The sequence below is a fragment of the Opisthocomus hoazin genome, chromosome 5 (genome assembly GCF_030867145.1).
Source record: "Opisthocomus hoazin isolate bOpiHoa1 chromosome 5, bOpiHoa1.hap1, whole genome shotgun sequence".
In the NCBI taxonomy this organism is placed as follows: domain Eukaryota; kingdom Metazoa; phylum Chordata; class Aves; order Opisthocomiformes; family Opisthocomidae; genus Opisthocomus; species Opisthocomus hoazin.
This window is the reverse complement of record NC_134418.1, coordinates 62,611,131-62,638,253: the sequence shown is the minus strand read 5'-3', so window position 1 is coordinate 62,638,253 and position 27,123 is coordinate 62,611,131. Positions and strand designations below refer to the sequence as shown.

General features: G+C 37.4%; 1 protein-coding gene across 3 annotated transcripts in view; it reads left to right on the top strand.

The window, feature by feature from the left end:
- The window catches only part of GRID2 (glutamate ionotropic receptor delta type subunit 2), a 769,355-nt gene that overhangs the window by 142,970 nt on the left and 599,262 nt on the right, over window positions 1-27,123 (top strand). For all 3 annotated transcript variants that reach the window (XM_009936971.2, XM_075421502.1, XM_075421501.1), the window contains exon 2: window positions 16,728-16,883. In XM_009936971.2, the coding sequence (XP_009935273.2) occupies window positions 16,728-16,883 (156 nt within the window). The remainder of the gene's footprint in view (window positions 1-16,727; window positions 16,884-27,123) is intronic.

The window sequence follows — 27,123 nt, the reverse complement described above, 5'->3', positions numbered from 1 at the left end:
AATTAGTTCTAGTTTCTCAATGGAGCACTTGATTATATCCCCACCAAGACTGCTTCTATACATGAACAGCGTAAGTAGGCGAAAGGTGGGTTAGCCTGTCTGCAGTAGTCATCATGATTGCTTTGCTGCTTGCTGCTTAAAAAAACTCTTTTGCAGGCTGTTTTTTTTTTTTTTAATTGAAATGGTAATAAATATTTTCTTAAAAAACACAGATACTCTTTGCACTGAGAATAACCTGGTACTTGTATGGGAGGCCAGCATATACTCATTGAAACTGGATTCTGCAGCCCTTCGCTTTCAGAAGATAATACCAACATTTTGATACTCTTGCTAAAAATGGAATATAGTATTCATTAGTGAAAAGGCTGCAAAAAACAGCCCAGAAGATACCGGAAGATATTTTCAAAAGCAGATTTTTGTATTACTTAAATGAGGGATTGCAATTGATTCTTCAAATGTTTTGGAAACACAAGCTACAAAATAAAGATGCTGTCAATGAGAAATGCATGGATAGCTGTTTTCTGCTGGATTCTTAGAAAAAATAGTCTTGCTATGTGAGTTTAGTAGAAAAAATTTTCCTTTTGCATTTAAGAAGTGATTATGGCTGCTCAATGACTCTTAATCATTATTTGATGATCTTATTGTACATAAATATTCCCATCTCAATATGAATTTGGGTATTATTTTTATTCCTGGATTTCTCTCTAACTCTTCTGCATATTTCTGAGAATAAAATAACCGAATACAAAAAAAGCAAGTGCAAAAAAGTCAAGGCAGGTAACATGCAAATCTATATTTGTGGTATGGTAAAGGGATTCTTCTACAGTTGAATAAAAGAGGAAGTTGGAAGATTTTATTTATGGAAATTTAGTTGAAATTTGTAAGCTTTTATAAAGACTTGGTAGCATAAGTGTGGTGGGATTTTGTTGTTTGTTTTATTTCTCAGATTTGCTGCATTTTCACTGTTGGGTCCTTACTCTTTGGGGTTATAACTATCTCTGAATAATGAAGCTTCTAATGAGGACTCATGCAATGGACTATATATGCTAACAGTGAAGAGTTGTAACGGAATACTTAGTCTTTGTTAGTTTTGTTATTCCTATGCGTTCTAGGATCGAGTTTATAAAACCCAAATTACACCCACCTGACCAATTTTTATTATACTTTTAGAAGGTTCTGCCTTCACTTTGAAAATATGATGTGCCTTTTCTCTTTGTGGAAACATGTTATCTTGCTTCTTCATACTCTTTCAGAGATTGTGTATGCATGAGTATGCACAGATGATAATTCTATATGGTGTGTGAGCATGTACATGTGTTTTTATTTTTTAATCAAAGTTTCCATGAATTTCATATTGCAGGCTGGCTTACAACAGACTGTAAATACAACACTGTGACCTTTTAGAATGATGGTTTTATTTATATATCCTGCATAGATAGAAAAGGGAACTTCCCTGCCAACTTAAATAAAGAAATATTGAGGGATTTTCTAAAGTAATTGGAGAAGCAAAATATGGTATGTCAGTCATCTTCAAGCCCGAGTAATAGTTTTCTTCCCATTTTTCTGCACATATATATTCAGACACAGAGAAATAAGCAGAAATAGAGACTAAAAGCTTCTGACGATAAGTAATTATTCCAAAGCCAGTTCATATGAGGTGTAATAGCCAGATTTATGTATTCAACAGTAAAAAGTTACCCGGGCATCAAACTTGCATCAGCTGCTGCAGCTTAGATCAGAAACACTCAAGGTCCACATGTGTATATTGTGGTTGTGTTTGTTCTGAGATGACCAAAGAGGACAGCTTGAAACTTCAGCCAGAATACATCTTATTTTCTGTAAGCATAGCTGATGACAAAGGTGTGCTTTCAAACCTGGATTTTTCCTGAGTTGTGAGAAGCAGAGAAGTAGAATATGAAAGTCTTTTGGGATTTACAGCCTTGAATCTTCTACAGGAGTCAGACGCATGAATTCCTTTACCTATGAAGCACAGTGGAATGTGGGTGGCATACTGCAGTTTCCTATTCTATCGACGAACTTGTAAAAAGCACTGGATCTCTGCTCTGTTTTTCTCTGTCTCAGGCATTCAAACTATGTCCTATGAAAATGTCCTGGTACTCTGCAGCAGGTTCAGCACTGGTGAACACGTTCTACTGTCCAGAAAATAATTAAAAGTCTATTGATGCAAAGCCCATGGCAGTGAAGGCGGGATGGGAAGAGAAAGGTGGGAAGATTCTGTAGGGTGATGACTCATCTGGCAGGGCTCTGCATTCTTGTCCCTTCTTCAGTCCCTGGTGTAAATTTTACCTTATGCTTCAGGGAATCTTGTTTTGGCATTCTATTTCTAAGACCAAAAAGGAAAATAATGTTATCTGTATGTGCAAAAAAAGGGGGGGTGGAAGAGGAAAAAAAAAAAAAAAGAGAAAAGTAGATACACTTACCTATGAATGGTGTGTAAGATGCTTTGCGAGGCTTATTTTTCTTCAACCTGTAAAAGGAACCATCATGAGATGTTTCACTGGGATGACTAGTGGCTGGAAGAATAATACTGGAGGAAAATCCTCTACAATCCAAGAATTGGGGAAATGCTTTTTCCTTGCCCTATCAATCCAATGAATAGGTGGGTTTTTTTTTTTCTGTAGAGTATTAGCTATTTTTGAGTTTTGATATTTTAAAATAATTTTTTTTCAAGACAAAGAAAGATGAATTTTTCTCATGAGACTGTGGGTTGCAATCTACAATTTGATTTTAAAGCTGCATATCTGAGTACAGACTCAGATTGTATCTGGACACAGGATATTGAAGAAGAGGTCTGGATGTGAACACCTGTTGTAGTCCCATCACTGCAGTAAATATTCCTCTTCATTGAGGGCCAGTTTAGTATACATACTCAGCTGGTTATGCAGCATAGCTCTCAAATCCTGGGCAGTATAGTTTTACTCTTCCTCAGGACACTTATCCTACAGTAAACTTTACTCTGTTAACTGTAAATGATTGTGCAGTGATGATCTAGCATGGGAAATCATTACTTCAGTCAAGAGCTAGGCACTTCTTAAAATGAGGGATATGGAGTCATGCCTACAGCTGCTATCTAATTTCTAGAAATACCTTTTCTGTTGCTATTAAATATAGCATATTTAGACATCTTCTTGCTTGGAAACTGGCCAAAAAGACCAATATATATAGGGGAAAAAAAAAATTTTCTAAGAAACCAGTTGTGTTTGAAACCAGTCTTCTGGGGAATCCCTGTAGCAGGGGATTTAATTTTGCAAGGTTTTTACTAACCTCTGGTAAGGAAATCAAGTACCAGGAGTTATGGGCGCAAGAAGCATTTGTATTAGGTAGAATTCTGACATAGTCTTATGGAGTCATTTGGCAGATTAATTCACCATTCTCCCAGATAAAAAGTGCCACAATATACTCCAGATATTCTATATTAATTGGTAATAATGTGGTAGTAATTAAATAAAAATGATGCAGTAATAATTAAGTGGTATAGTAATAATGAGATTCAAAACTGTAGACAAATTTTAAAGGTTTATGTCCAATCATGTGACTGGCCTGCAGGCAAAGTCAATGTGAGCTAAGTTTACTTATCTTTTCCCAGACTGTAAAGAGACTTGATTAAGGCAGAAGTTACTGGAAAATGAAGCTAAATGTATCTGCTGAAGTATTTAAGTGCAAAGAAGGGCAAAATTTGGATTCTAGGGTTGAACACAACATGTGTCCTTCTACTTTATAAAATAATTTCCCAATTTCCTTTATTGTTCATATTTCCTATGTACAGTGGTTACTGAGGTTTTTTTTTCAATGTTGTGGAAGTAGCTTATAAGAAATGTCTTTTCTTAAAGTAGTGAGCAGAGAGTTGCTAATACTAAAAGTGACTACAAGAAGAGTAGTATGAAGGTTATGCTTCTCGCATGGGTTTCCCTGTGCATTCATCACTTGGGTACTTATCAAATGTGACAGAAAATAAAATGCACATTTTTTACAGGTAGTGCTCTGCTGACTCGTAGAAAACAAAAGCTCGATCTATTCACAGGAAGCTGGTAACAGGAACTATTTTGGCTTATATTAGTGTTTTGCGAAAAAGAAAATCTATCTTTTATGATAGTGGGGGTCTTACTTGTTTTTTATCACTTCTGTAAATTACAAGGAATTTTTCTCAAAATGATCTGCTGACTAAAACTGGCTGCTGCCAAAATGCTTCTTTCTCATTTTGGTTGGCTTCTTGAAAACTTGAAGTGATCAGTAGAGATCATGCAGTAGTAACAACAACTTTTATTCCTGCACAAGTATCACTTTTAGTTTTTTTTAGTTCATTTTCCAGTTTCTGCATTACATGTTTAAATTTGAATATGGTTAATGACACGATACTTTTTCTTGTTTTTTCCTGTATAATTTTAACTTTCATTTTCTTTAGGTATTTTCCAGCTTGCAATTTTTTTTTCCAATTTCAATAAGATGTCAAAATTTTAAAAAAGTCTTTGCCTAAGTTACTGGATATCAAGTCTGTGCAAATGAGAATGATTTTTCAAGACATTACACACAAGATTTTTGTAACCTCATTTTACAGCCACTTTACTTACAAATAAACCAACCCCTTGAAAACCCCCAAAACTCTAACCAAGAAAACAAACAAAAATAAAAACCCACAGCATCCCTGCCTAAATCTCCCCAAACAACAAAAAAAAAAAAACACACCAATAAAACAAAAAAAAACCAAAAACCCACACCCCTTTTCCTATGAAATTTTCAGGTAATTTTCAAGGATCTGTACTAATAGCATAGTTACTGTTCTTTTAATATCAGTGTTCCAAGATTATATGTGTTAAGTGATAGAAATAAAGACAGGTACTTTGAATAGTCAGGTTTTTATTAGATTGTTCTAATTTTGACAGGCAACTGAGTGTCTGAGCAAGTCACTGTACTCTGCTTCATGTTCCTTGATCTTTAAAATGAGAATATAATTATTCACTTTCATATGGCTTTTTATGAGTTGTTCTTGACAGGAGATAACTTAAACCAAATGAGTGATTCTAAATTTCATTAAAAAATCAAAGCTCAGGCTAGTTTCTCCGTAATATTTGCGAACTTGGGGTGATTTGAGTTGGACTCAAAACTGTGGACCTGGAGGGTGAAATTATGGTTCATTTATTTCTTCCACAGTTATTTCTTTAAATGTTGGAGCAATAGGTTCTCAGCCTCAGATTTGTAAGTAGGCTATTGTATAACACTGTCTTAGGAAATCTTCCACAAATGTGGGAAGGAGGAAAGGAATATTTGGATTGAAAGAGATGTCTGACACATCCACAGTTTATAGAAATAGCTCAGCTGCTGTCTCACCTTTTAAGTTTGCCTTTCAAGAGCACAAAAGTAATAGAAGCCACTGGAGGAAACAGCTGCTCATCATTCCTCACAGAGTTTCTGTCTTAAAATCAGAAATTGTGACTTGATTTAAAAAAGTTTTTTACAGACATATATTAAGCCCTGGAAACTACTTTTGTAGCCGAACTTGACTACATTTAATTGACTTGCAGTGAGGCTTTGGGAAATGTAAGTTCACAGGCATTTTGTATGACAGTAGTAAAATTTTCAGAGAGCTTTCTGTTGCTGTAGAACTGTAGGGTTGTTAAAAACAAAGCAAGAAATCAAATTGCAGCAGAGAATTGAAGGAATTTAAAGCAGGGCTTTCTGGTCATATTTGATGTGTCTTGTATAGAATGACATTAAGCTTTCCTTTTTCTTCTCTTCTTCTTTTACCCTTTCTGAAATAGAAGCATCATTGGCAGAACTTATTGGGTGAAATTTTTAAAATAAAGAGTGTAACTCAGCTTACCTGTGAGCTATATTCTAAGAACCTATCTTTTTTTTTTATACATCTGTGTAAATTATGAATTGTGAAATTAGAAATTACTCTCTCTGCCGTCCATGATCAGGAAGTCACTGTGTCCATACCCCTCAATATTTTGGAGAGCAGATTTTTAGAGCATCGTGGGTTGTCCTTCTACCAAAGTGAGAAAACAAAAAGTTTTCAATTAAGGGGGGTAACACTAGTTCAGCAAAATCTGTACTGAGAAGTAAATAAGAAACATGTTATTAGAAACAGGGTCATTAGTACCCTTTTTGGATAGTGGCTATTTCTTAGAGCATTTTTGTATGTATTTTTCATGTTGAAATTGGAAATTGTTTGTTTCCAGATTTGTTACCCTTTGTGACATAAGAATGAAAGAGGTTACATATGTTAATTTTCAACTGAAATATAAATTGCACTCTACAGGACAGTCCTGCCTTGTCAAGAAAATGGGATAGATGATTGCGAGACTAATTTGTTTGGTTTTTCCCATTACCATTTAAAGAGTGTGTTTGTGTGTAGATATGCTGAATACTTCTCCTCCAGCAGAATAAAATCCTGCTCTAAAGAATAGAAAAGAAAAGCTGTCTAAGAAAAGGATTATTTTCAGAGTCGGCCTTTGCATTTTTAGTCAGGCACATAGAACAGTTTTTCACTGCTGCTTTCCTCCCTGTTGTAATTTAATTCTTGGCCATGGCATTCATAACACGACGCATGGGATCAGATAGATTTTAAAAGCAATATATTTAACAGGTACCTGTCTGTACTACCATTCTGTGATACTCTGATACCCAGCGAAGCTGTGGATGCCCCGTCACTGGGAGTGTTCAAGGCCAGGTTGGACAGGGCTTTGAACAACTGGATCTAGTGAAATATGTCCCTGCCCATGGCAGGGGGGGTTGGACTAGATGATCTTTAAAGGTCCCTTCCAACCCAAACCATTCTGCGAGTTGATTAAGCATTGACTCAGAACCTCTTTGTCTTGTTTTTCACAGTGAATAGAAGGCTGCATTTATATACTGTGGTGCTCAAGAAATAACCTCTTAGTGTCAACACCTGTATTTCAGTGTTGTAAGCCGGGCTGTTCTACTGCATGAAATGATTAAACTATGTGGAGCAAAAGACTTGTGTAAATTTTAAAGTGAAATAGCAAGGAAAAAGGGGAAAAATGTGCTCCAGAAAAATCTCACACTGTAATCTTTGCACTTATATGTCTGTGTGTATGTAGGCATATTTTTGTGCATTAACAATATCTCTAGCATATTGGTAATCTCATTCTCCACAAAGTTCAGCTGCTAACCAAGTAAGGTGCTACAGCTTCTCCACGTCATAAAGAAATGATTTGGCAGCAGTCTTCCCTCCAGCTCTACCTGGTAATCTGCATTATTTGATTGATTAAAGTATTAGTTTGTCTTCCAAAAATTACAAAGCACAACTGCATGTAGGGGCAACGCAATGAGTGTGAGAGAGGAAGACAGTGAGCAAGAACAAATGCTTAACAACAATTTAGGTTTTTTTGTAGGATGCAGTCATCCTTGTTGACATTGCTTTGTGAGGTGTTCTTGCATTCACAAGTAGGGGCTAATAAAAATGAAGAAATACTATATCGAACCAGCGTTTACCCTGGTTCTAAAACAATATACAAGCAAGCTCTGAATGTACATTATAAGGTTTCTCTTTAATATTATTTTCCAGAATGCAGATAACATTCAGTAAATTTATGATCATCACAATAACTTTCTGTACTGGATATTACTAATGTGGCAATAATATCTACCAAACCAGATGCTTTTCACAGCTAGACCCCAACTTGATAGTTTATGAGTATGATAGAAAATGTGAAAGCTGCTGCTTATTATCAGCTCATTTGTTGCATAATGAATGTGAAGATGATATCACCGTAGTTAATCACCACCTCAAGTTTGCAGTGGAACAGTGCACAGAAGATATCTTTATTCTTATCCTGTGAAAGGTACGCTGTGTATAAAATGTATTGTTTCTATGATGATAATATTGTGCCCTGCTGCATTTACAGAAGCAGATAGCAGTCTCCGATACCACAAGAGGCATTTGTGCAGTATTTTTCAATTCGCAGGAACAAATTCTTTGTGGCTCTGCAATTTGTGCAATCAATTATTTGGCTATAAAAAAAGCAAGATGTATGTCAATTGTTATTCCTTTGATACAGTAGTTTTCACACTCATTTTCCACTGAAGGATCACTTAAGTTAATGAGAATGTAGAGTAATTGAGAAGGGACTTTATTATTTACCAGGAGATTTTCCAGAATAACCTTTTTAAGATGCCTCTTCTCCTTGTACTCTCTAGCCAACAAAAACCCTTCCTAAAAAGGGACTGGCAAATGACAGCTGCTTTTTAATGAGATTAACAAGACCCAGAAGATGATTCTGACAAATTGTACCATTTCTTGTATTAAATATAAGTGTAAAATGGTGGTTTAGAACTTGAGAACAATTAGAAATGTCTGTCAGGATGAGCATAAAATAAATCAGTGGTGGTTGGAAAGTGCTCGTGCTTGTCCATATGTGCCTGATGGACAGTGTAAGTAAGGAGGATAAGATCTTAGGGTCTGTTCTTTCCTAATGTGAACATAATTTCCAGTGACACCGATGTGTATCCACAATGTTGCTATACAATTAAAGAGGGGGAAAAAAAAAAAAAAGAAATCCAGTATGTGTACTAGTACTGAAAACTGTGAGAGCAGTAATTCTCAAAATTTCCTGAAGAGCTCCACAGATCTCCTGCACCTGTTGTGGCCAAATGAATTGACCCAAGACCACCTCAAAACTTATTAAAATGAAATTTTGTAAATGCAATAAAAGACAATTGATTCGGTACTTTCAGGCTTGTGTTTCAGCTTTCCTAGATATTCTATATCGTTTTATAATTAGTAGGTTTGACATACAATACCTGAATCATTGGCTCTCACTGTATCACAGAATCACAGAATGGTAGGGGTTGGAAGGGACCTCTGTGGGTCATCTAGTCCAACCTCCCTGCCAGAGCAGGGTCACCTACAGCAGGCTGCACAGGACTGCGTCCAGGCAGGTCTTGAATATCTACAGAGAAGGAGACTCCACAACCTCCCTGGTCAGCCTGTTCCAGTGCTTCGTCACTCTCAGAGGGAAGAAGTTCTTCCTCATGTTCAGACAGAACTTCCTGTGCTTCAATTTGTGCCCGTTGCCCCTTGTCCTGTCGCTGGGCACCACTGAAAAGAGTCTGGCCCCATCCTCTTGATACCCACCCTTGAGATATTTATAAGCATATATTAGGTCCCCTCGCAGCCTTCTCTTCTTCAGGATGAACAAGCCCGGCTCCCTCAACCTCTCCTCGTAGGGGAGATGCTCCAGTCCCCTCACCATACTCATAGCCCTCCGCTGGACTCTCTCCAGCAGCTCCTCGTCAAACTGGGGAGCCCAGAACTGGACACAGTACTCCAGATGGGGTATGCAAATCTGTTCAGAAAAGCTCATAAAATGCTGAGTTGTTATTTTATTTGTCAACCTGTCAAGCCACCTTAATACTTCCAAAGCTGGGTAGTATACTCTAGAGAGGAAAAAAAAGAAAATTAAACAAAAGAAAAGGGGTGATATGGTGGAATACCCTCCTGTAGTCAAATAATTTAAAATAAATAACAGACTTCTGAAACAAGCAGAGCTGTATTGGTTGTTTTACTGTGAGACTGGGACATTAAAACAACTGTGTTTCAGCAGAAGAATGGAGAGACTTTTCAGTGTTTGGTTGATAACTTCGTTTTTCTTACTTTCACTGTATTTGAAATGGACTTTGCCTCTAGCAGTACGCCAGACTGAAAAACCTGTAAAACTCCTCATTCATCTGTTTCAAATATTTAAAGTTAGAAAACAAAAAGCAACAAAGAGAAGGAATTGCTGTATTGTTTACATCATGTTCCAGCCATATAGCTGCTCTGACAACAGGGAGTTAATCACTTGAAAAAGGAACAGGAGTGGACTGTGTATTTTTGTGATGGAGCTCCCAGAGCGAGCACAGGTACCTTCTGCAGTGGTAAGAGAAAGTGGTGCCATACAAAGTTGGCAGTGCAATATTAAGCTCCGCAAAGAGTCTCATTTTAAGGTGTGACTGGAGAGAGATATGCCTAAAGTCAGGCTCGTGCATACAAAAGATTTGCTGAACTTGGGTGTGAATGGAGAAGCACGGTGGAAAACTCTTTCATTTTCCAATCCAGCTCTCTAACCTTTTCTTTAATTGTTGCATCCATCTAAAAGAGTAGCTTCTCTAATCACTTAAATACTAGTAACATAATGTTCAGTTGTGTATGTCCACCAGATTTCGGACCAAGACGGCAAGATTTGCAGGTAGGGTGGTTTCCCTTGAAAATGATACGGGGTTTTTGGGTTTTTTTTTCATGTATTCTGACTAAGTGTGGACTGTGTATTTACTAATTGTGGGGTTCTTTTTATTAGATTAAAAAATGGATGCAATCATGGTTGATTCAAGAACGTATTTTGGAGATAGCAGCAACCTGTATACAGGCGTATGTAATGTATGGTCAAACACTGTCAGTGATCTCAGGGAAACTGCATTGCTTATGGAATGGTCTGGAAAAATATCAACCCTTCTCTATCAGAAGTAGAGCTTTACAAAAGTCCATTGAAAAAAAAATTACATTATGCCTAATGCTTCTTTCGCTTGAGCATTCTTGCATCCGTGGTAGTCCAGAAACTTCACTGCAGATTCTCTAGTCTCACACATGCCACTTAGTCACAAGTGGACCTTCCATCCGTATGTGTAGATTTAGTGTCGGCAAGTACATTCTCTTAAGCTGAATATTTTGATTTTCTTTTGTATGTCTGATGATAACTAGTGGAAAATTCGTGCTGATGCGTTGTTCAATTTCTTGAGCTGTGCTTGTAAAAATACAAGATATATAAACTAGAAGGAGAAATCCTGCCTTTACAGTTTGGCAGGCAGGGAGACATTACTTTCTCTGCAGAAGGAACTGGCATGGGTACTCCTAGGCCTACCCGGCTGTCTTCTTCACTGTCATCATGGGAGCTGTGAAAGTCTTGAAAAATTAAAATGAACAAACAAGTAGTGTTTTCAAAAATTTCAGCTTGGCCTAGATGCACTCTGGTGCTGAGACTCTGTGATGCAAAGCAGGGAGCCTCTGGGGAGCAAACGCATGAGGCTAGTGGCTTCAGACACCAGGGACTGGCTCTGCCCTGAGCTAGAGCCCCATGTTGGCCCCAGCCATGGTCCCTGAGGGCTCGGAGGTTTGATGGCCAAATGCTGTGTCACACCTGGCATCCGCAGTGTGATGTGCAAGGTGGCTGAGGGCACATCTGCTGTAAACTGCCTCCTGATACAGAGGAGATGGAGGGTTTCTGCTCCCTTTATGCTGCAACAACAAAATCAAGCTTACTATGCCCTTTCTAAGGAGTTTATAAAACTTAGACAACTTAAGAGAGAAAGGCAAATCATGCTGATGTTTTCCTTTCGTTGAGAAAATCGGGATGTGATTGCACGTACTTGGCTGCCTATCAGTCAACAGAGAAACTTAGCAGCAGCTCTAAATATGTCACAAGCGAAATTTAGGGTCCAGCTGTATTAGTGCATGCTGAATACCATGATAATGGGAGCTGCATATGCAAGAGAAAAGTTCTCTGTATGTGACCTTCCAAATTCCTACATGAGCACAGCCAAACTCTGAAACATGTCAAGTCCCTCTTGTTCTTGTTGACCAGAATGCCATTATGATAATAATTGGCCTTCTAAATCTGTATGTATATATTCATTCATTCAGACATGGTAGTATTTAGTGTAGCCAGGCATTTGCCATTGTAGTTCAAAATAAATGCATTTTATAAAATTATTCCCAACCAGACACTCATATGACCTAGATATAACATGGGATTTTGTTCTGCAATGTATCTCATGATCTCAAATATCAGTCTCATTGATTTAAGCCCCAAGAAATTAATGTCTCCTAATTTCTTATGGGGGAGCTAGACTTGTTTCGATATGCTCATAGCACTGCAGGACATCTCAGATGAGGTTTGCCATAAGGACTCAAACTGCCCAGCTTCCAGTTCTGAGTGCGAACAGTGTGACCATCCTTCTTCCTAGCAGCTGCGTTAAGTTTCTCGTTCAGAATAATAACATAATAGCAGTTGAGAAAATACAGTGGAATTGGATTCAGACACTGGAAAAGACTGGTATTTGGTGGGACAAAGAATTTTTATAGATTCAGCATCTGCTGTGAGAACATTAGGCAGTTGTTCAAAATTTACTGTTTTACATTTCCCCTCTCTCCTCTTCTCTCCAAACATTCTTGGACTTGTGAACTAGTGAATTATTGGGCAAAGTGTGTATTGCCTCTATTGTTGAGACGTGTGCAACGTTATAAAGTGAAAATCAGTCTTATATGCTGAAATTGGACTGTGACCTCATTTCACAATGGCATTTAATCCTTGTACTCCCCCTCCTCTTTGAAACAAGGTACTTAATTTCCTGGGATTAATACGGGACACTGAGGTCCAGAAATGTCATACTTTAATAGATAATAATACTTGAAAACACTGCAAGCAGTGGATTTTGTCCTTTCTTAGTCAATAGAAAGATGAACATTGGTTTAAATCTCTTCACATTTTATCCTTGCTGTCGTGATGCATTTCTCTCTCATTCTTATGTTTTCTGGACTGATTCCAGTATACTGCACAAATTACTACAGAAATAGCTGATAATATCTAATATGGAATATATTTTTATGTGTATGGGTGAGTAGGACAAATGATCTTTGAAAAGCCTTTCTAATGATGTCATTGGTACTTGATGAACTTATTGACCACTTGTATGATTTGGTCTACATTCATTTAAATTGGCAGATTTCTGGTGACATGATCAAATGAGTTAGTTAAACACTAAGAACTCTCTGCTAAGCTACAGGACATTATTGATGCGCTGAGGGTTTTTAAAAAGCCAGTAGAGAATTACATTTGTGCTGTCCTCATCCATATTCTGAAATAAAGCTGAAAGTAATGACATGCTAATAAAATTGGGGGGTAGGGTCAGAGAACTGGTGCAAAGTAATTGCTGTGTCAGCATGTCAGTTCTTGGTGCAATCATGGGAATACTCCTGGAGTATAGGTAGAAAAGACATGTTTAGTGTGAGGCCTGTTTCAGCTGAGGCGACAAGTAGGAGTGGAAGAGAAAAGAGCAGCATCTACTTTTCTATAATTTTGAAGACTTTTTCACTGTGTAAATAGTTTAGTTGCATCATTTTCTGAAAATTGAGAATCTTACAGAAAAATTACAGAAAAAATCTGTCAGAAAAATTTGCTTTTAGTACTCAAGTTTTCATTACTTTCTGTAACAATTTTTCTTATAGCCGAAAGGGTTCATTTTGGACATGTACTCCAAAGAAGTTTGCGGTCATTCCAGTTTTCTCATTTTGCAGTTGTATGTGAGGAAATGAGAAAGCATGTAGCTCTTACTACAGAAGTAATTTTAAAGTGTAATACCCTTTATTTGTTCATTTGGGTTGTTTGTTTGACTTGGTTAAAAGACTGTGTTTGAAAGAATAAACATCAAAACTTCAGTGTGATTTCAGGCCTCAGCAAGTTAAAAAAATCATACTAATATGAAAGCGGTTAAAGGCTGCATTTCCGGCTAGCTGTAAAAATTTCAATAGACTTGTTTCATGTCAGAAAAATCACTCCTGTCAACCAGAGGATGTTTCCTGAAACTGCACGAAAAGGAAAATATTCCAGTAATGTTAGCACAATCCAAAAAATGCCTTTTACCTTTTCATTAAAAAGGCTTTTCTTTTAAAAAAAAAAAAAAATTATAATAACCTCCCACACTTGTATAATGTAGAGAGATATACAGACACCTGGAATATAGTTGAAATAATACACAGGGACCTAAAAATGTATATCCAAAATAAGAACAATTTTGAAATTATTCTGGGTTTTTTTGGTGGTTTTTTTTTTTTAAGTTTTCCAATTTAACAACTGAAATTAAACTTTGAGAACGAGTTATGAAATAAAATTTCTCTTACCACTGTTCGAAGTGTAATGCACATGCTGCTGTGCACTGCCATCACCTGAAAGGAGCAGTGTCATCTTTATTATATATGAAAAGATGTTTAGTGTAGCTAAGTTAGACACTCTGATGACAGTCTTAGTTTTTGAAGGAAGACAATCTAATTCCTATTAGGATGCTCAGGCAGAAACTATTCTTACAACTTTATTTGCAGTTCAGCTATATATATTTTTTTTTTTTTTTGCCTGTGGAGATACTCCTACACTTGTCTCATTTCTGTGAGGTATTTTGTTTAAAATGTCCAATGTAGTATAGGTTAGAGGGGAAATTTTGAAATTTGCATCCGATACGTGGAGCTGTAAATGAAACAAGCAGTGGTCAGAGCAAAACTGGAGCGATTGTACTACAGCAAGAAGGAGTGTCGTTTGTGAAGGCTGCATGAAGTTTCATCTACTCTGGTTCCATGTACATCCAGATGCTGTCAAAGCTAGAATTTGTGTCAGGCTGAGAAATGGGAGAAAAAGCACAGGAGTTTGTTAGGCATACCTCTGTGTGAAAGAAACAAGAAAGATTCTCAAGTAGGTTCATCTGTTGAGAAACTTGATGCTGCACTGGTGAAGGCAGTGTCTTGGGAGCAGTTGTCTGCTGCCCAGTGGAAGGGTTATGGGGCTGAAGGGGATTTTTGTGATAGCACATGAGAAAGAAACTCTAGATAACTTAGACTTTTCTGTATTCTCTGCTCAGTAAATGACCTGAATTATTTGGGGGATAAAGCCAGGCTTAAGGTGATATTTTCTAGCAGTAGAATAAGAAGCTGTGTTGGCTGGAAGGTCGTTGTTTTGCCATGCTGTTCTGCAAAACAGTCAACAGCTGCCCTCTGTGTGTGTGCGTGCTTGAAACCTGTGCATGTTCACTTCCAGTGTGGCATTTGTTACAGAATTACTCTACAGGGATAGAATTTGACAAATTACTATCATTGTTTTCCAGCTTTCTTTTTTCCTTCTTAATTTGAACCTTGTTACTTGGTAACCATGTAAAATTGTTCCTTTGTATGTTTGTTATCAATGTTTGCTGGGCTGTGTAGTCATCATCAGTATAGGTGTACTCCCAAAGTGAAGCATGTGTGATTTTGGTTTGAACTGTTCCATGAGTTTAAATAAGTATGTTTTAAGGTACGCCATTGAACTAAATTTTTTGTACCCTTAAATGCTACAAACAGTTGTCTTTGTAGAGAAGGCATGGATTGCAGCATCTTGCACACCAAGTGTATTCTCAGCCATGTGCAGCTTTGCTTTATGAAGCTAAATAAAGCAAGGGAAATGGAAATGGGGGCAAAGGAGAAAATGATTGTTTTCAGCTGAGATTTGCACAGACATGACAGGTGAATGAGTTGTAGAGGTAAAGAACAGCTGTTCCAGACGGCAGCAGCTTCAGGAGGGAAAATGCTAGAGTCAAAGCGGTCACATTGTAGGAAGAGATGACGCTCATGTAGTATGAGTGATGCTGGCAGGAAGATGAGCACTGGAGGTCAGTGGGAAAATATGATAAACACTATGTATGAAGTTTACTTCTCTTAAAGTAGCAATTTCCTGTAAATGAATCTTTTTCAGTTCTTTTCAGAACTGATTGCAGGTATTTACCTGAAATCACTAGTGATCAGCATTTTCTATTGTCTTTGGCTACCTCACCACATATGCTGCCTTAGTTGAGTATTGTACTGATAAGACGCTCAAGAATAAATAAACCTGAAAACTGAAGAAAATTCATAATGATTAAACAGTTCTCAGTAATCTGTTTTTGAAGTATCCCTTCTGTCTCTTTAATCTACTGCCTGGAAATGAAAGATTTAGAGGTGCTTCAGCATCTAACAGCTCTGATTTGAGGGTTTTAAACAATATAGCATTCTTCACAGGACTATAACAGTGTGATTTCAGCCTTCTCTGCGTAAATAGTTCATACAAGAAGCAAATGTAAAATAATAGGAAATTAGTGATGCTAAAAGTGACATTGTAGTTTAAAGAAAGCAAAAAAAATCCCAAAGCTAAAACCTCTGGATTAGCCATGGAGTTCTTCAGTACACCTGGAGAACTGGCTGTGCAAGGATTGGATGCCCTCACTCTGCCAACTCCTCCTGAGTTTAATGGTTTCCTGTTTACGATGTTCTGCTCGAGTGTTTTGGAGAAAAAGGCAGAAGACTTTCTATCAGAGTTATAAATGCAGAAATTATTTTAATTAACTGCTTAAGCTTAATTTACTGACTTCAACAGTCAGACAGTTAGCTGGAATGGTTGTTTTACAAATCCCGCAGGAGTTAGACCTGAAACAGTTTAGATCATTTGCTGACCTGTTTAGTGATCATGGCTGTCAATCCTAACTCATCTTACTTATGCTAGTTAGTTAAAGTTTATTCTCACCTCATTTGAACTTTATATTTTTTTAATTGTCACTAGACATGACATTAAATGTATATCCTAGACCATTGTGGTCATTCAATGTATTAAATGGCACCTTTGGAAAAGTAATTAGTTCACATTTTGTGGCCATGTTCCTATACAGATAATTTGCTTTGTATTGAACTAGATTTCCCCAATATTTCTAGCTGGAATCAATACTTCTCTTCAATTTGTATCTTAAATTTATGTCAAAATACAGAAATTTCATATATTGTGAAGTAGCTTCTGAGCTCTGTGTTGAAGAGAACTGCTCTTCAGGAGTGAGAAAGTGGATGATGTTATAGCATAAAGCATGTCTGAAGTGCTTATGATTAATGGTTTGGGATACTGCCGGTGAAAGGTACAACATGATAATTTTGTTTTGTTTTCCTCCAGGGGCAATTTTTGATGAATCTGCCAAAAAAGATGAGGAAGTTTTTCGAATGGCGGTTGCTGATCTCAACCAGAATGATGAAATCTTACAAACAGAAAAAATCACATGTTCAGTGACATTTGTAGATGGCAACAATCCGTTTCAGGCGGTTCAAGAAGGTAGGACATCTAAACAGACTTCCTGCTGTTGTTTCTGTAGAGATGTGCGAAATACTACTCTGATAGCTTCCTAGCTTTATGAGAAATTCATAATTTTTCTTGGCTGCTTTTTACATAGAATATCAAATATTGCATTTAATTTTGGATTTAGGTGCTATGATTTGTGTTGCTCTAGTGACTTCGAGTTATAAACTTAGCTTTTATCCATTTTTTAAGTAAAGGTTTTTGAAAAATGGTGGAAAAGTTTGCGTACAGATAGGTCTTTTGCAGGCTGTTTTGAAGTTATCGTCAAACCAATAGTCTTTATGTTACGATTCCTCAATATGAGTTTTCAGTTTCATTTCGTGTAACTAACAGCGCTTAGTTGGAAAACTTAGGTTGTTGTGTAGATAACCTTTTCAGCACATACACCTGGAAAAGTTACCTATTTCATAGGAGGGATTAGAGATAACCTGATGACTCAGACAGACACCTGTGTCCAATATGATTTTGTGCTCAGTTCATTCTTTGTCAATGCTCAATTATTGGACAAGAGATGAGGATGTTGCTTTGGGCTCCTGTGATAGTGGTAGGATGATAACAGGACTCAATATTTGAAATCCCTTTGAGCTGGATTAGTAAATCACTGGTGTGACTGAGCAGTTGTCTGGAAAGACAGCTATATAAAGTCTTTAGAAATATGGATTCAAATTGGTTTCCTAAGCAGTGATTATTTCCTTGCTGTTCTAGAACACTAACTTCTGCCTGAGATGCAGATGATGTTTATTGTGGGTAAATTATTAAACTTTTCTTAACAAGAAAACAAAATTTTGATGACTTTCTATATCCTTATTGGCTCTGTATTGGCACTTCAGGTAGAACTTGAGATTTGAGCAGCAAGCTTGCAAACAGTTGCTCGATACTTGTGAAGTCAAAGGTCAATACCTATTTGGCTTCGATGGACTGTTGACAAGATAATGTAAATGAAAAGGTCTTTAATGCTTATATGCAGTTTTTTATCAATGATGCTGTCAATTTTTGAGAATTTAGGATTTTTTTTTTGTTATTTTTTTCTAATTTAAAGAACATAGGAGTGTCTAGTAAAGTAGAACGTTCCAAAGGAGTTAATGACGAATCTTTCAATACTCAATTACTTCTGCAAAAGTTAGTTTGTTGTTTTTGAAAATATCTTGGTATAGTCAACATTTGAAATATGAATGGAGTAGATTTGACATAAATTTTATTACCATGTGTTCAGGGGGGGAAAGGTCTGTTGCTGAGTTTAGGAAAGTATTTTCCACTAAAAACTGTTTCTTGTAAATGCATGGTCACATACAGCTACATGCCTACCAAAGCCTCATACTCACTTTTAAGTACTCTGTGTTTTGTTTGGCATCATTTGAGCAAAGAACATAGGCTGCATCTTTTGTATGCATATATCTGTCAAATTTTGCTTGTTGAGCTATTTTACAGCAGTTAATGTGTTTTCTTTTAATTTGTTTTAACTGAATAGAGGCATAAGCTGCACTGTAACGTTTCAACTACTTTGCACCAATTTTCTCCCTTTATCCTTTTCTCCACATCTTTATATCACTTGTCCCCTTTTCTTAAATGGGTTTCTTACAAGTGTTAATAGTAGGGAAGAAAACCTCTGTAACTATTGCCACTTCATGGTTTATCCCTTGGAAAAACACTTAGCCAAAATGCACTGTACTAAACACAAGAAAAAGATCGTTTGGACACTCAGGCTATTTCTGTATACTGTTTGCAAAAAAAACCCCACAAACTAGAATGAGGCAAAATCTCATGGTTTTAAATGGGTATGGCATTCAGTATGCCCAAGCTTGGCATTTCCATGCCAGTGTGACCCTTTCCTTGGAAGCATAACACTACTGACATGAGTCTGAGGTATCATGGCCTCTGCTATGAGATAGAAGCTAATGTGCAAAAATTACACTATTTATTTATTATTATACTATTTATTTATTGTATTTAGGACATAAACTGCCTCAAGTTTGCTTTGGTTTAGCTCACAGTATCTGGGGGTTTTTATGGTTCTGACTTTTTTTTCATTTTGTCTAAACTCTACAGAGCAATCTTTAAAATATAGAGCTTTTAATGTTTGGTAAAATGTTAATTTAAAGCATTAGAGCCATAATAATAACTTAAAATTGGTCTAAATTTGTAAAAAATATGCCCCTTTTAGTGCATAGAGAAAGTTCTTTAAGAACTTGCCCAGGATTTTGAATTTCCAAAAAACAAGAAGTCATGAGCAAAAATCTGATAAAACAGGACATTGTGTACAGAGGAGATATTTAAACTTTTTTCTATGATAATCTGCTAATGGACAGCATGTATTATTTCTACCTTTTATTTTGTTATATTAGCAAAATTAACAATTAACTCCTGAACAATGTATATAGGAACACTCAGATACTTAATATTGATTTTGGAATGTAAAGATAATTAATATGAGAGGATTGGCTGCTATGCGGTACTTACTATTCTTCCCTCTGAATCTGCTTTTATAAATGCTTATGGTGCCCTGAAATGTCTTCTGTTTGTACCTTAGGGCATCTCATTAACAGTTCTGATTGGAGCGATGAGATTGTATTGCAAAGATGAGTGGTTTTATCCTAGAAGAGCTGTGAATGACATGCCCCATAATATCACTGGAAGTGCCCTCAGGGATAATTTATAGGCATTTTCTAGTGCACGGAAATAGGAGGTGAAATTTGGTTTCTTTAAGATAGGGAAATTTTTCTCCCCTTCACTGTATGATCTGTCAGAGAGGGCCAACAGCGAGTGTGGTGCATGTGGTTTACTGTATGACTCACGTTTGCATGTCAGCGTCATGGGGTGGCACAAGCACCCATCAGGATGGAGTGAGGTTGGGGTTACCCTGCAAGGTGGGGGGCCAGTCCAGGGCAAGCCCAGCTGGTAGGTCAGGGTGGGGACCAGTGAGGTGCGTGGCCAGGTGTGCGTAGCTCTGGCCTGACGGGCAGAGGGGAGAGTTTGTAGAGCAGGAGAGTGGCTGAGAAGGGTGGCTGAGGCACATAGATGGTGCATACTAGGCCTTCATGGTGGTTGCAGCCTGGTTGCTGAGACGTGTCACAGTGACATGCACTTGTGGAAATGTCCAGCACAGCCTATTCCTTCCTCTTTTCCTTTCTTTCTTCAAAATAAAATACCTCACAGTAGTTATAATACTCTTTTATGTTACGTCTTGAAATATTTGTTTGCTTATGTGAGTGGGAAAGGAAGAATATTCTGCCTGGCTTTTTTATGCTGTTCTCATGTCGGGTGCTACAAAGCTAAGAAAAGAATTTGTATAGACAATGAAGAAAGGTAAGGATAGTCAGTTTTTGCATGGTAGCAAGTCACTATTTTAGCACCACGAAACAAGGAAATATAATGCCAGATTCATACTCATGGCAATAATAATATATATTAGCATAAAATTTACTTCCTTTCTTATGAGGCTTCAATTCACAGCAGTATTTAAATAGGGGTGGGATAGGCCTTCAAAAGGTTTTCAGTTCTACAATATACTTAAACTGTAATTATTTTGAACAGTCATGTTTCTGTATTTCTTTGTAGTGGACTGGGTTTTTTTCCTTTCACTGGGAAATTTGGCTGAAATAAATATGTCACTTCTCTCTTATTTGTCATAAAATCATTGTGTTCTCTTATCTTTGTCTTACTTTTATTATTCTTGAGCTTACTTCAATACACTAATAATTAGAGGCTGAATTTTATGGTTCAAAGACTGCTATCCTCCAATCCTTAATTTCTCATTAATAATATGATCACACTGTTGCTGAATGGCTAATGTGAAATGTGCAGTAGTAGCCTGTGCATTTTTGTGGGATTGTCTGCTAAGTTACCTTGGTAGGCAGGCTACGAAATATCTGTTTTGATCCACTGCTAGTGATTCTCTAAACCCTCCTTGTTTTCTAAGCATTTTCCACAGTCATATTCTTGCAATACTGATTTACTTATACCGGGTCAAGGTTCTTTCCACCGATGCACGTATTATTGCCTGAGGTAATTCCTATTCCAAGGCAAGTGGAGGGAGCAGGGGCTTGGGTAACTTCAAATAGTGGTAACACTTTGGCTTGTGCTGATCTGCCTCCTTAGGCAGCACAGTTTCTACAGCCCCCATGCTGCCATTTCCACTTGCACACTTAGAGTTACAGTGCAAACTCTGCTGGTGTTTGCAGTGCTTGAGGCATCCGCAGCATCTGGAGGGCTGTTGGAGCTTGGTAGGACCCACGCCCAAAGATGTGCGAGGTCCTTGGAGATCCGTTGCCAATATTTGAAACCTCATGGCAAACATTGTGGTTTTATTTGGTACTAGTATTTTTTATCCTGCTCCTTTCTCCTACCTCCTATTTTGACAATATCACATTTTACCTATCTGAAATAATATCTGTATAGTAATACAATGTTTTCCTCTATAGGCTACCTATAACGCATGACAAATAGATTTGACTGATGCTATTTGAAATCCGCTTTGTTTGACAAGTTTTCCTATTGAAATCATATATATGTGGCTTTTAATCTTTTAAACCAACCTTTTTGTCATTCAGGTTAGTCACCAGAGTACGCTTAGACACCAACTCAAGCCTTCGTAATGGCTTTTGAAAGCTTATTGTGATCAGTGAAGTAAATAAGGCAGTGAGTCATAACTAAATGGGATTCAGCTGTAGAGTACCAGAGTTTTGTACAGCAGCAATATGTATGAAGGTCACATGCAAGATTTTATTCAAGCAGAGTTTTATGGTCAGAAATTATGGCCTGATGGATACATCTGCTTCGGCCTTTGGGACTAGATGAATGTGATAAGATTGTCCTTTCCTGTTTCTCTGATTGCTGTAGAAACCTGTTTAAATCCACAGATTTCATGGACTATTAAACTTTCTTTCACTTTGTGTCACTTATTTCTTCAAATTTTTCGGCCTTCCTTGTGCTGTTTATTAACCAGTACATGTTCAGCTTGAGATTAAACATTTACAGGGTTGCACTTCTTCACTGTCCTTCTATTTCATTCCAGGTTTGCTTTCTTATTTCCCAATAAAATGGACTTTGATGTGAAATGATATTGTTAATACTGAGGAGGAAAAAAAATTATTTTCTACTAGGATTTGGACTATAAAATGTTAAGGGAGAAGAGGAGGAGAAGCATTCAACAGTGATATAAAACTCCATTGTAAAATCAGAAACTGTTGGAAACGTTTGCAATTGCAAATTTTTTGTATCATCAGTACTTCAGAAAATACAGCAAAAAAAATCTGTTGAATTACCAGTCCTCTGTGCATCCACATAATATACCAGCAGTGATGGCACTGTGCCCTGTTCCCAAAGTGCTGGGTAAGAAACTTGGTATTCTTACACAGGATTTCTATCGTTTTAGTTCTGCTAACCCCACAAAAATTCATGCAGTCTCCAATTTGCATAAATGCACCACAGGAGTTCAAGTGTTGGCAGCTTAAGGAAAAAAACAGATTTTACAACACTGGTGATAACATCCTGACAGTTGGGAAGACAGTGGCTGCATGGGAGAAGATCAGGGAGAAGGGGAGAGTGAGCATTGACTGGACTAGAAAAGGGACATGTAATAGAGGCTTAGTTTAGGAGCAGCAGGATGCAGATTTAACAGATTTTCAGCAACAATTTCAAAGCTATTGTGACCTTCCTTTGCCTGGAAGTAGTCTACCCAGAACATACTGCAAACTGTAAAAGGGGATCAGATTTATTTTGAGTTAGGCCTCATACTGTTTCAGCAGTTACAGTAATTGCAAGACTTCCACTGCTCTCCAGTCTTTGAATTTTGGACTCCAGTGTTTTCTAGTTCCTAATTCTTTCTGTAATAATGTTTTCTCTAATTGCAAGACAACTTCTATTATCTTTGTTTCCAGTTTGAAAGTAAATTCTGGCAGCTGTAAGCTGCACTAGGCTTTCAGATATTTGAGGATAAAAAGCAATCCTTTATCTTCAGATCCAAAAAACCTGCCCCAATTATAATAAAATAAAAAATTAAAAAAATCAGACCATGAAGAATGGATTTCTGCAGAGTAGTTTAAACAACGTGGGAAACACAGTTAGAGGAAAAGAGGTACACACCTCAGCAGTTCTTAGTATTCACAGATGGCAAATCTAAAAAATTTAAACTACAGGTATTAGAGGAGCTGAAGCACCTTTTCCAAAGTATGCTTTCCAAATTGCTGAGCCAAAGGGAATACAAAGAGCGTTTCTACAGTGCATGCTAGGGCAAGATCCTGCCATATTTTAGTTACTGTTATCCATGTTGTCTCGCAGAGTACCTAAAATGCACTGAACAAACACTTTGTGACTGCTGCATGTCTTTGTTACGGTTTAGGGAAAGAATATTAATGTTTCTATGGAAACCACTTTTCTTCAGGTGACCAGGAAACCCAGTAGCATCCACTGTTATACTTGACTGCATCACAGCATTCAGATGCGACGATACGGCTGGAGGTATTTACATAGGAACACACATCACACCAAGGACTGGTGTTTCAGAGTTTGCATTACCTACCCCACTACCTTTCAGCAGTCTTTTTTTCCTGCTGTTTTCTCATGACTTCAAAACATCAAGAATGATGTTCCAAATGCTCATGCCATTTGCCGTTGCCAGTTGCCAAAGTCTGGCTCTACACTAAATTTTGTGGCAGATTTTGATATTTCTATCAGAGCTTCCACTTTAAATGTCAGACAGGAATTTTAATAGGCTTGTAAGAATTTCCTTCCGAGGCTTTTGCTTAAAAAGCGTGTGACTGTGAGGCAGGTTGTTAACCTCTTTACCTCTTTTAAAAAAGTGAATCAAATAAATGAATAAAAAATTGGACTAGTATTATGCCCTTTGATGGTGGAGTACAGAGTGAATTTTATCACATTACTGTAGGAGTAGCTAGCTAGGTTGATATACTGCAGTACTTACACTTTAAATCCAGATTGGATCATTTCTTATTTTGCAATATGTGTATTTCTACTTGCAGTTCACAAGTGCACAATATATATTTTCATACATGAAACACAGTGCTTCAGTCTGCTGTGTTAATGTACTCTGACACACTGCTAGTGGTTTACTTTTAAGAGAGCTACACAAGTTGTGATTTGATTAAGTAATATCAGTAGTACGTTTAAATGTTTAAAGCCACTGTGCCTGGAGGCTTTTGGGGTATTTTAACAAACAGAAGTATAGCGACAAAGCAAATGAGAGATGCTTCATCTTCCTAGATGCCAGTTATTTAGCTAGCACTCTAGGCTGTCAGTCCCCCAAAGTAATGTCCTTAAATAAGCAACGGACACCCTATCCAGATTTCCTCCCTGTCTTTTTGTGAAGCAATGTCCAATGAAATCACTACAGCAGTCAATCATCACTGTCCAACCAGAAATGTATATTCCCAGACAGGCCTTACAGCCTGCAAGCTTGCAGCAGGTTATGGCAACTACCAAGCAATAAACTTCTGCATTCAATTGTTAGCTGCTCTACAGAGTCCTCCCGAGTCCTCTCATTAAAAAAAAAAAAAAAAAAAAAAGTTGATTTGGGACTTTGCTTTTGCTTTTCCTGACTAAACTCTCTGAATTAATCAAAAGTCATTAAGTCTTTCTTTCACCTGACAGTTTAGGTACAAAGATGTATTCAACTGTGTAGAGAACAATATTTGCTCTATGCATCTATATCTGCATTTGTCTAAAAACCAATGTAATTAATTAATTGCTTAATTTAATTCTCTTCTTTGAGCATTCCTTGCTTTTCTTCCTTCCCTTCCCAAGTATCTTTTGTTTCAATTACCAGCTTTTTTTTTTTGTTGTAATCTGTTACCTCTTTGGGCACAGGCTGTGTTCTTGGTAAGTACACTGATCTGCATTTGAGACAATCAGGTATTTATGTGATGCAAATAATTTTAAGCATATTCCTCTCTGTGTATAAAATCAGAGACAAAGTGTACTTTATGGAGGACAGCAGTGTTTTAAAACCTAATTCTGATAATGAGGAAATGAGCCATGACACTCTGGAGGTGAAGCTTGAAGTGAATTATGAAGGTCATTCTCTTGGATGGGGAAATTAATTATATTTTAGCCTGGTTCCTGGTTACTTAGACTCTTTATGCTGTACACTACCAAGTAATTTTGACTAAATATCAATTTATGAAATATTATCTGAGCAAAGGAGCGCAGTTACAAGGACAGATTTTGAAATTAGGCAATGTTTTATTAAAACACTAATCATATCAGAAAACCATAACCTTTCATATTATCTTTTTGAAAAGATGTCTGCTGTGGGATTTTCATGTTCATTCTGTTTGACTGTTGGTGTGTCTTTAGCTTCTGGGATTACAGGCCATTCTGAAACTTTTTTTTCTCCTTAGAATCCAATCTTTTTGCAATTCTTCACTGTGTAGTCTGAGAGAGTATTGAGGTGAGCCATGCCGCTCTGGAGGATGCAGCTGTTGAGGGGGGCACTCACAGGGCAAGATGCATACGTAGTGTTGATGATAATCGGAAAACATCCCTGCACACCATTTACTCTGAGCCTGGAATAGACATGGGAGCCTTGCAGAGCCTCTCATGTGGTGTTGACACACAAGAGGGAGTTTGGGTTTGGGATCTTTGTGTAAGGGTATAAAGCGCTAACACGTGGGACTTCATGTGGAAATCAAGCACATACTTAAAGGCTTTACTGAGCAGGGATATACTTCAGCAATCCCAAATCAGTGACTTAATTTTCTTTGGCAGCTGATATTTGTTATTTTGTTTACTTTAAGGATGTATTTTCTCCAGAAACTTGTAGGCCTTAGTAGAGTTTTTGCATTCTGCACCTTTGATTGCCCAAATGACTGCACCAGGTGGCTGTAGCTCCTCTGCTGTTGCTGCAAGCAGAAAATGTGGCTGCAGGTCACGGCCATGCCCTGAGATATCTGCAAAGAAGTCTGAAATCACAACAAACCTTTCATAGTCCCAGGCCACAAAACACAGTAAATAAGTAAAAGCCTATAGAGGTTTTGCTTCTGAGACTATGTTTTATGACAGGACGGTTATGATGTACTGGGCTTGGTCATCACAAAGTACCAGAGAGCTGTACTCAGAAATTGCAATTTCCTGTTACAGGTAAACAATTTATGTTCATCCTATCCCTTTGTGACCTGGTGCAGGAAAGGAAGCCAGCAAGAAGCTACTCTCTTTTTCAAAAATGCTATATTTCTAGTACCAATTTGTGGCTTAGTGGCAAGCCTGGTAAAGGGCGGTGGAAGGGAGCACGATCCCCTCTTCCAGGGGCAGTCAAATGTTGGACCAGCTTTGCTGCAATGTTGGGTGCCAGAAGTTGAAAGCAAACCATTGTTAATTGGTCAAATACAGAAGCAGCTAACTGCCCTAAGAGAAGAGACTTCTGCATTTCTAAGATACTGTTGCAGTGAAAAAGGGTGCCAAAACTTTGTCTCCTGAACAGGGAAGAGGGATTTTTGGAGAAGGTGAAATCCATTCAGACTAACAGAAGTAGTTTAAAAAAAAAAACCATAAAAGCCTTGGTGTCACAGCTAATGTGCTCTCTAATGGGTGCAATCTGAAGTGTGAGCTGACGCAAAGAGATGGATGTGTCAAGACACTTGTAACAAGGCTCAGTAACTCTACTTGAAACAGATGAAATTTTAGTTTCTTCCTGAAGCCTTTGCTAAACCTAATTCTCTGACAGAAGAAATCAAAGGGGAATAAATGGGTGTAGATGAAGGAAGAAGACAACTTCCACTTTGTTTTCTTGCCTTTGTAGTATTTTTCTTATGTATTTTTCATTTCATCTTAATTTAGCACTGATGGATCAAATGCTGAGCCAAAATAGTACTTTTCTATGTGCTTGGCTTGTTGAGTTCCAAAGATCATGGGGCAGAAATTGCTTCCTCTGAGAGAAGGAGAGAGTCTAGAGATACCCGTGGAGCCTAGGAGGCAAGCAGCACCTTGCCTAACCCGGCTGTGTTAGGGAAACACAGTGACTTTGTTTAGAATAGTAGTAACTGAGGGTAAAACAAACTTCTGAAAATACTAACTTAAGAAAAACGTTTTTAAGTAATTTTCTGTGCTCTGTTAGTTCCCCTATGGCATTAAAACATCTACTGTTCTACCTTATCTTTATCTTGACAAAAAATACATCACTATCCAGAAAAGCTTTTTTTTTTTTTTTGTATTCCAGGAAGCAAGAATTTTCTTTGCAGTCTTTGCTAGTAACAACAACTTCCTG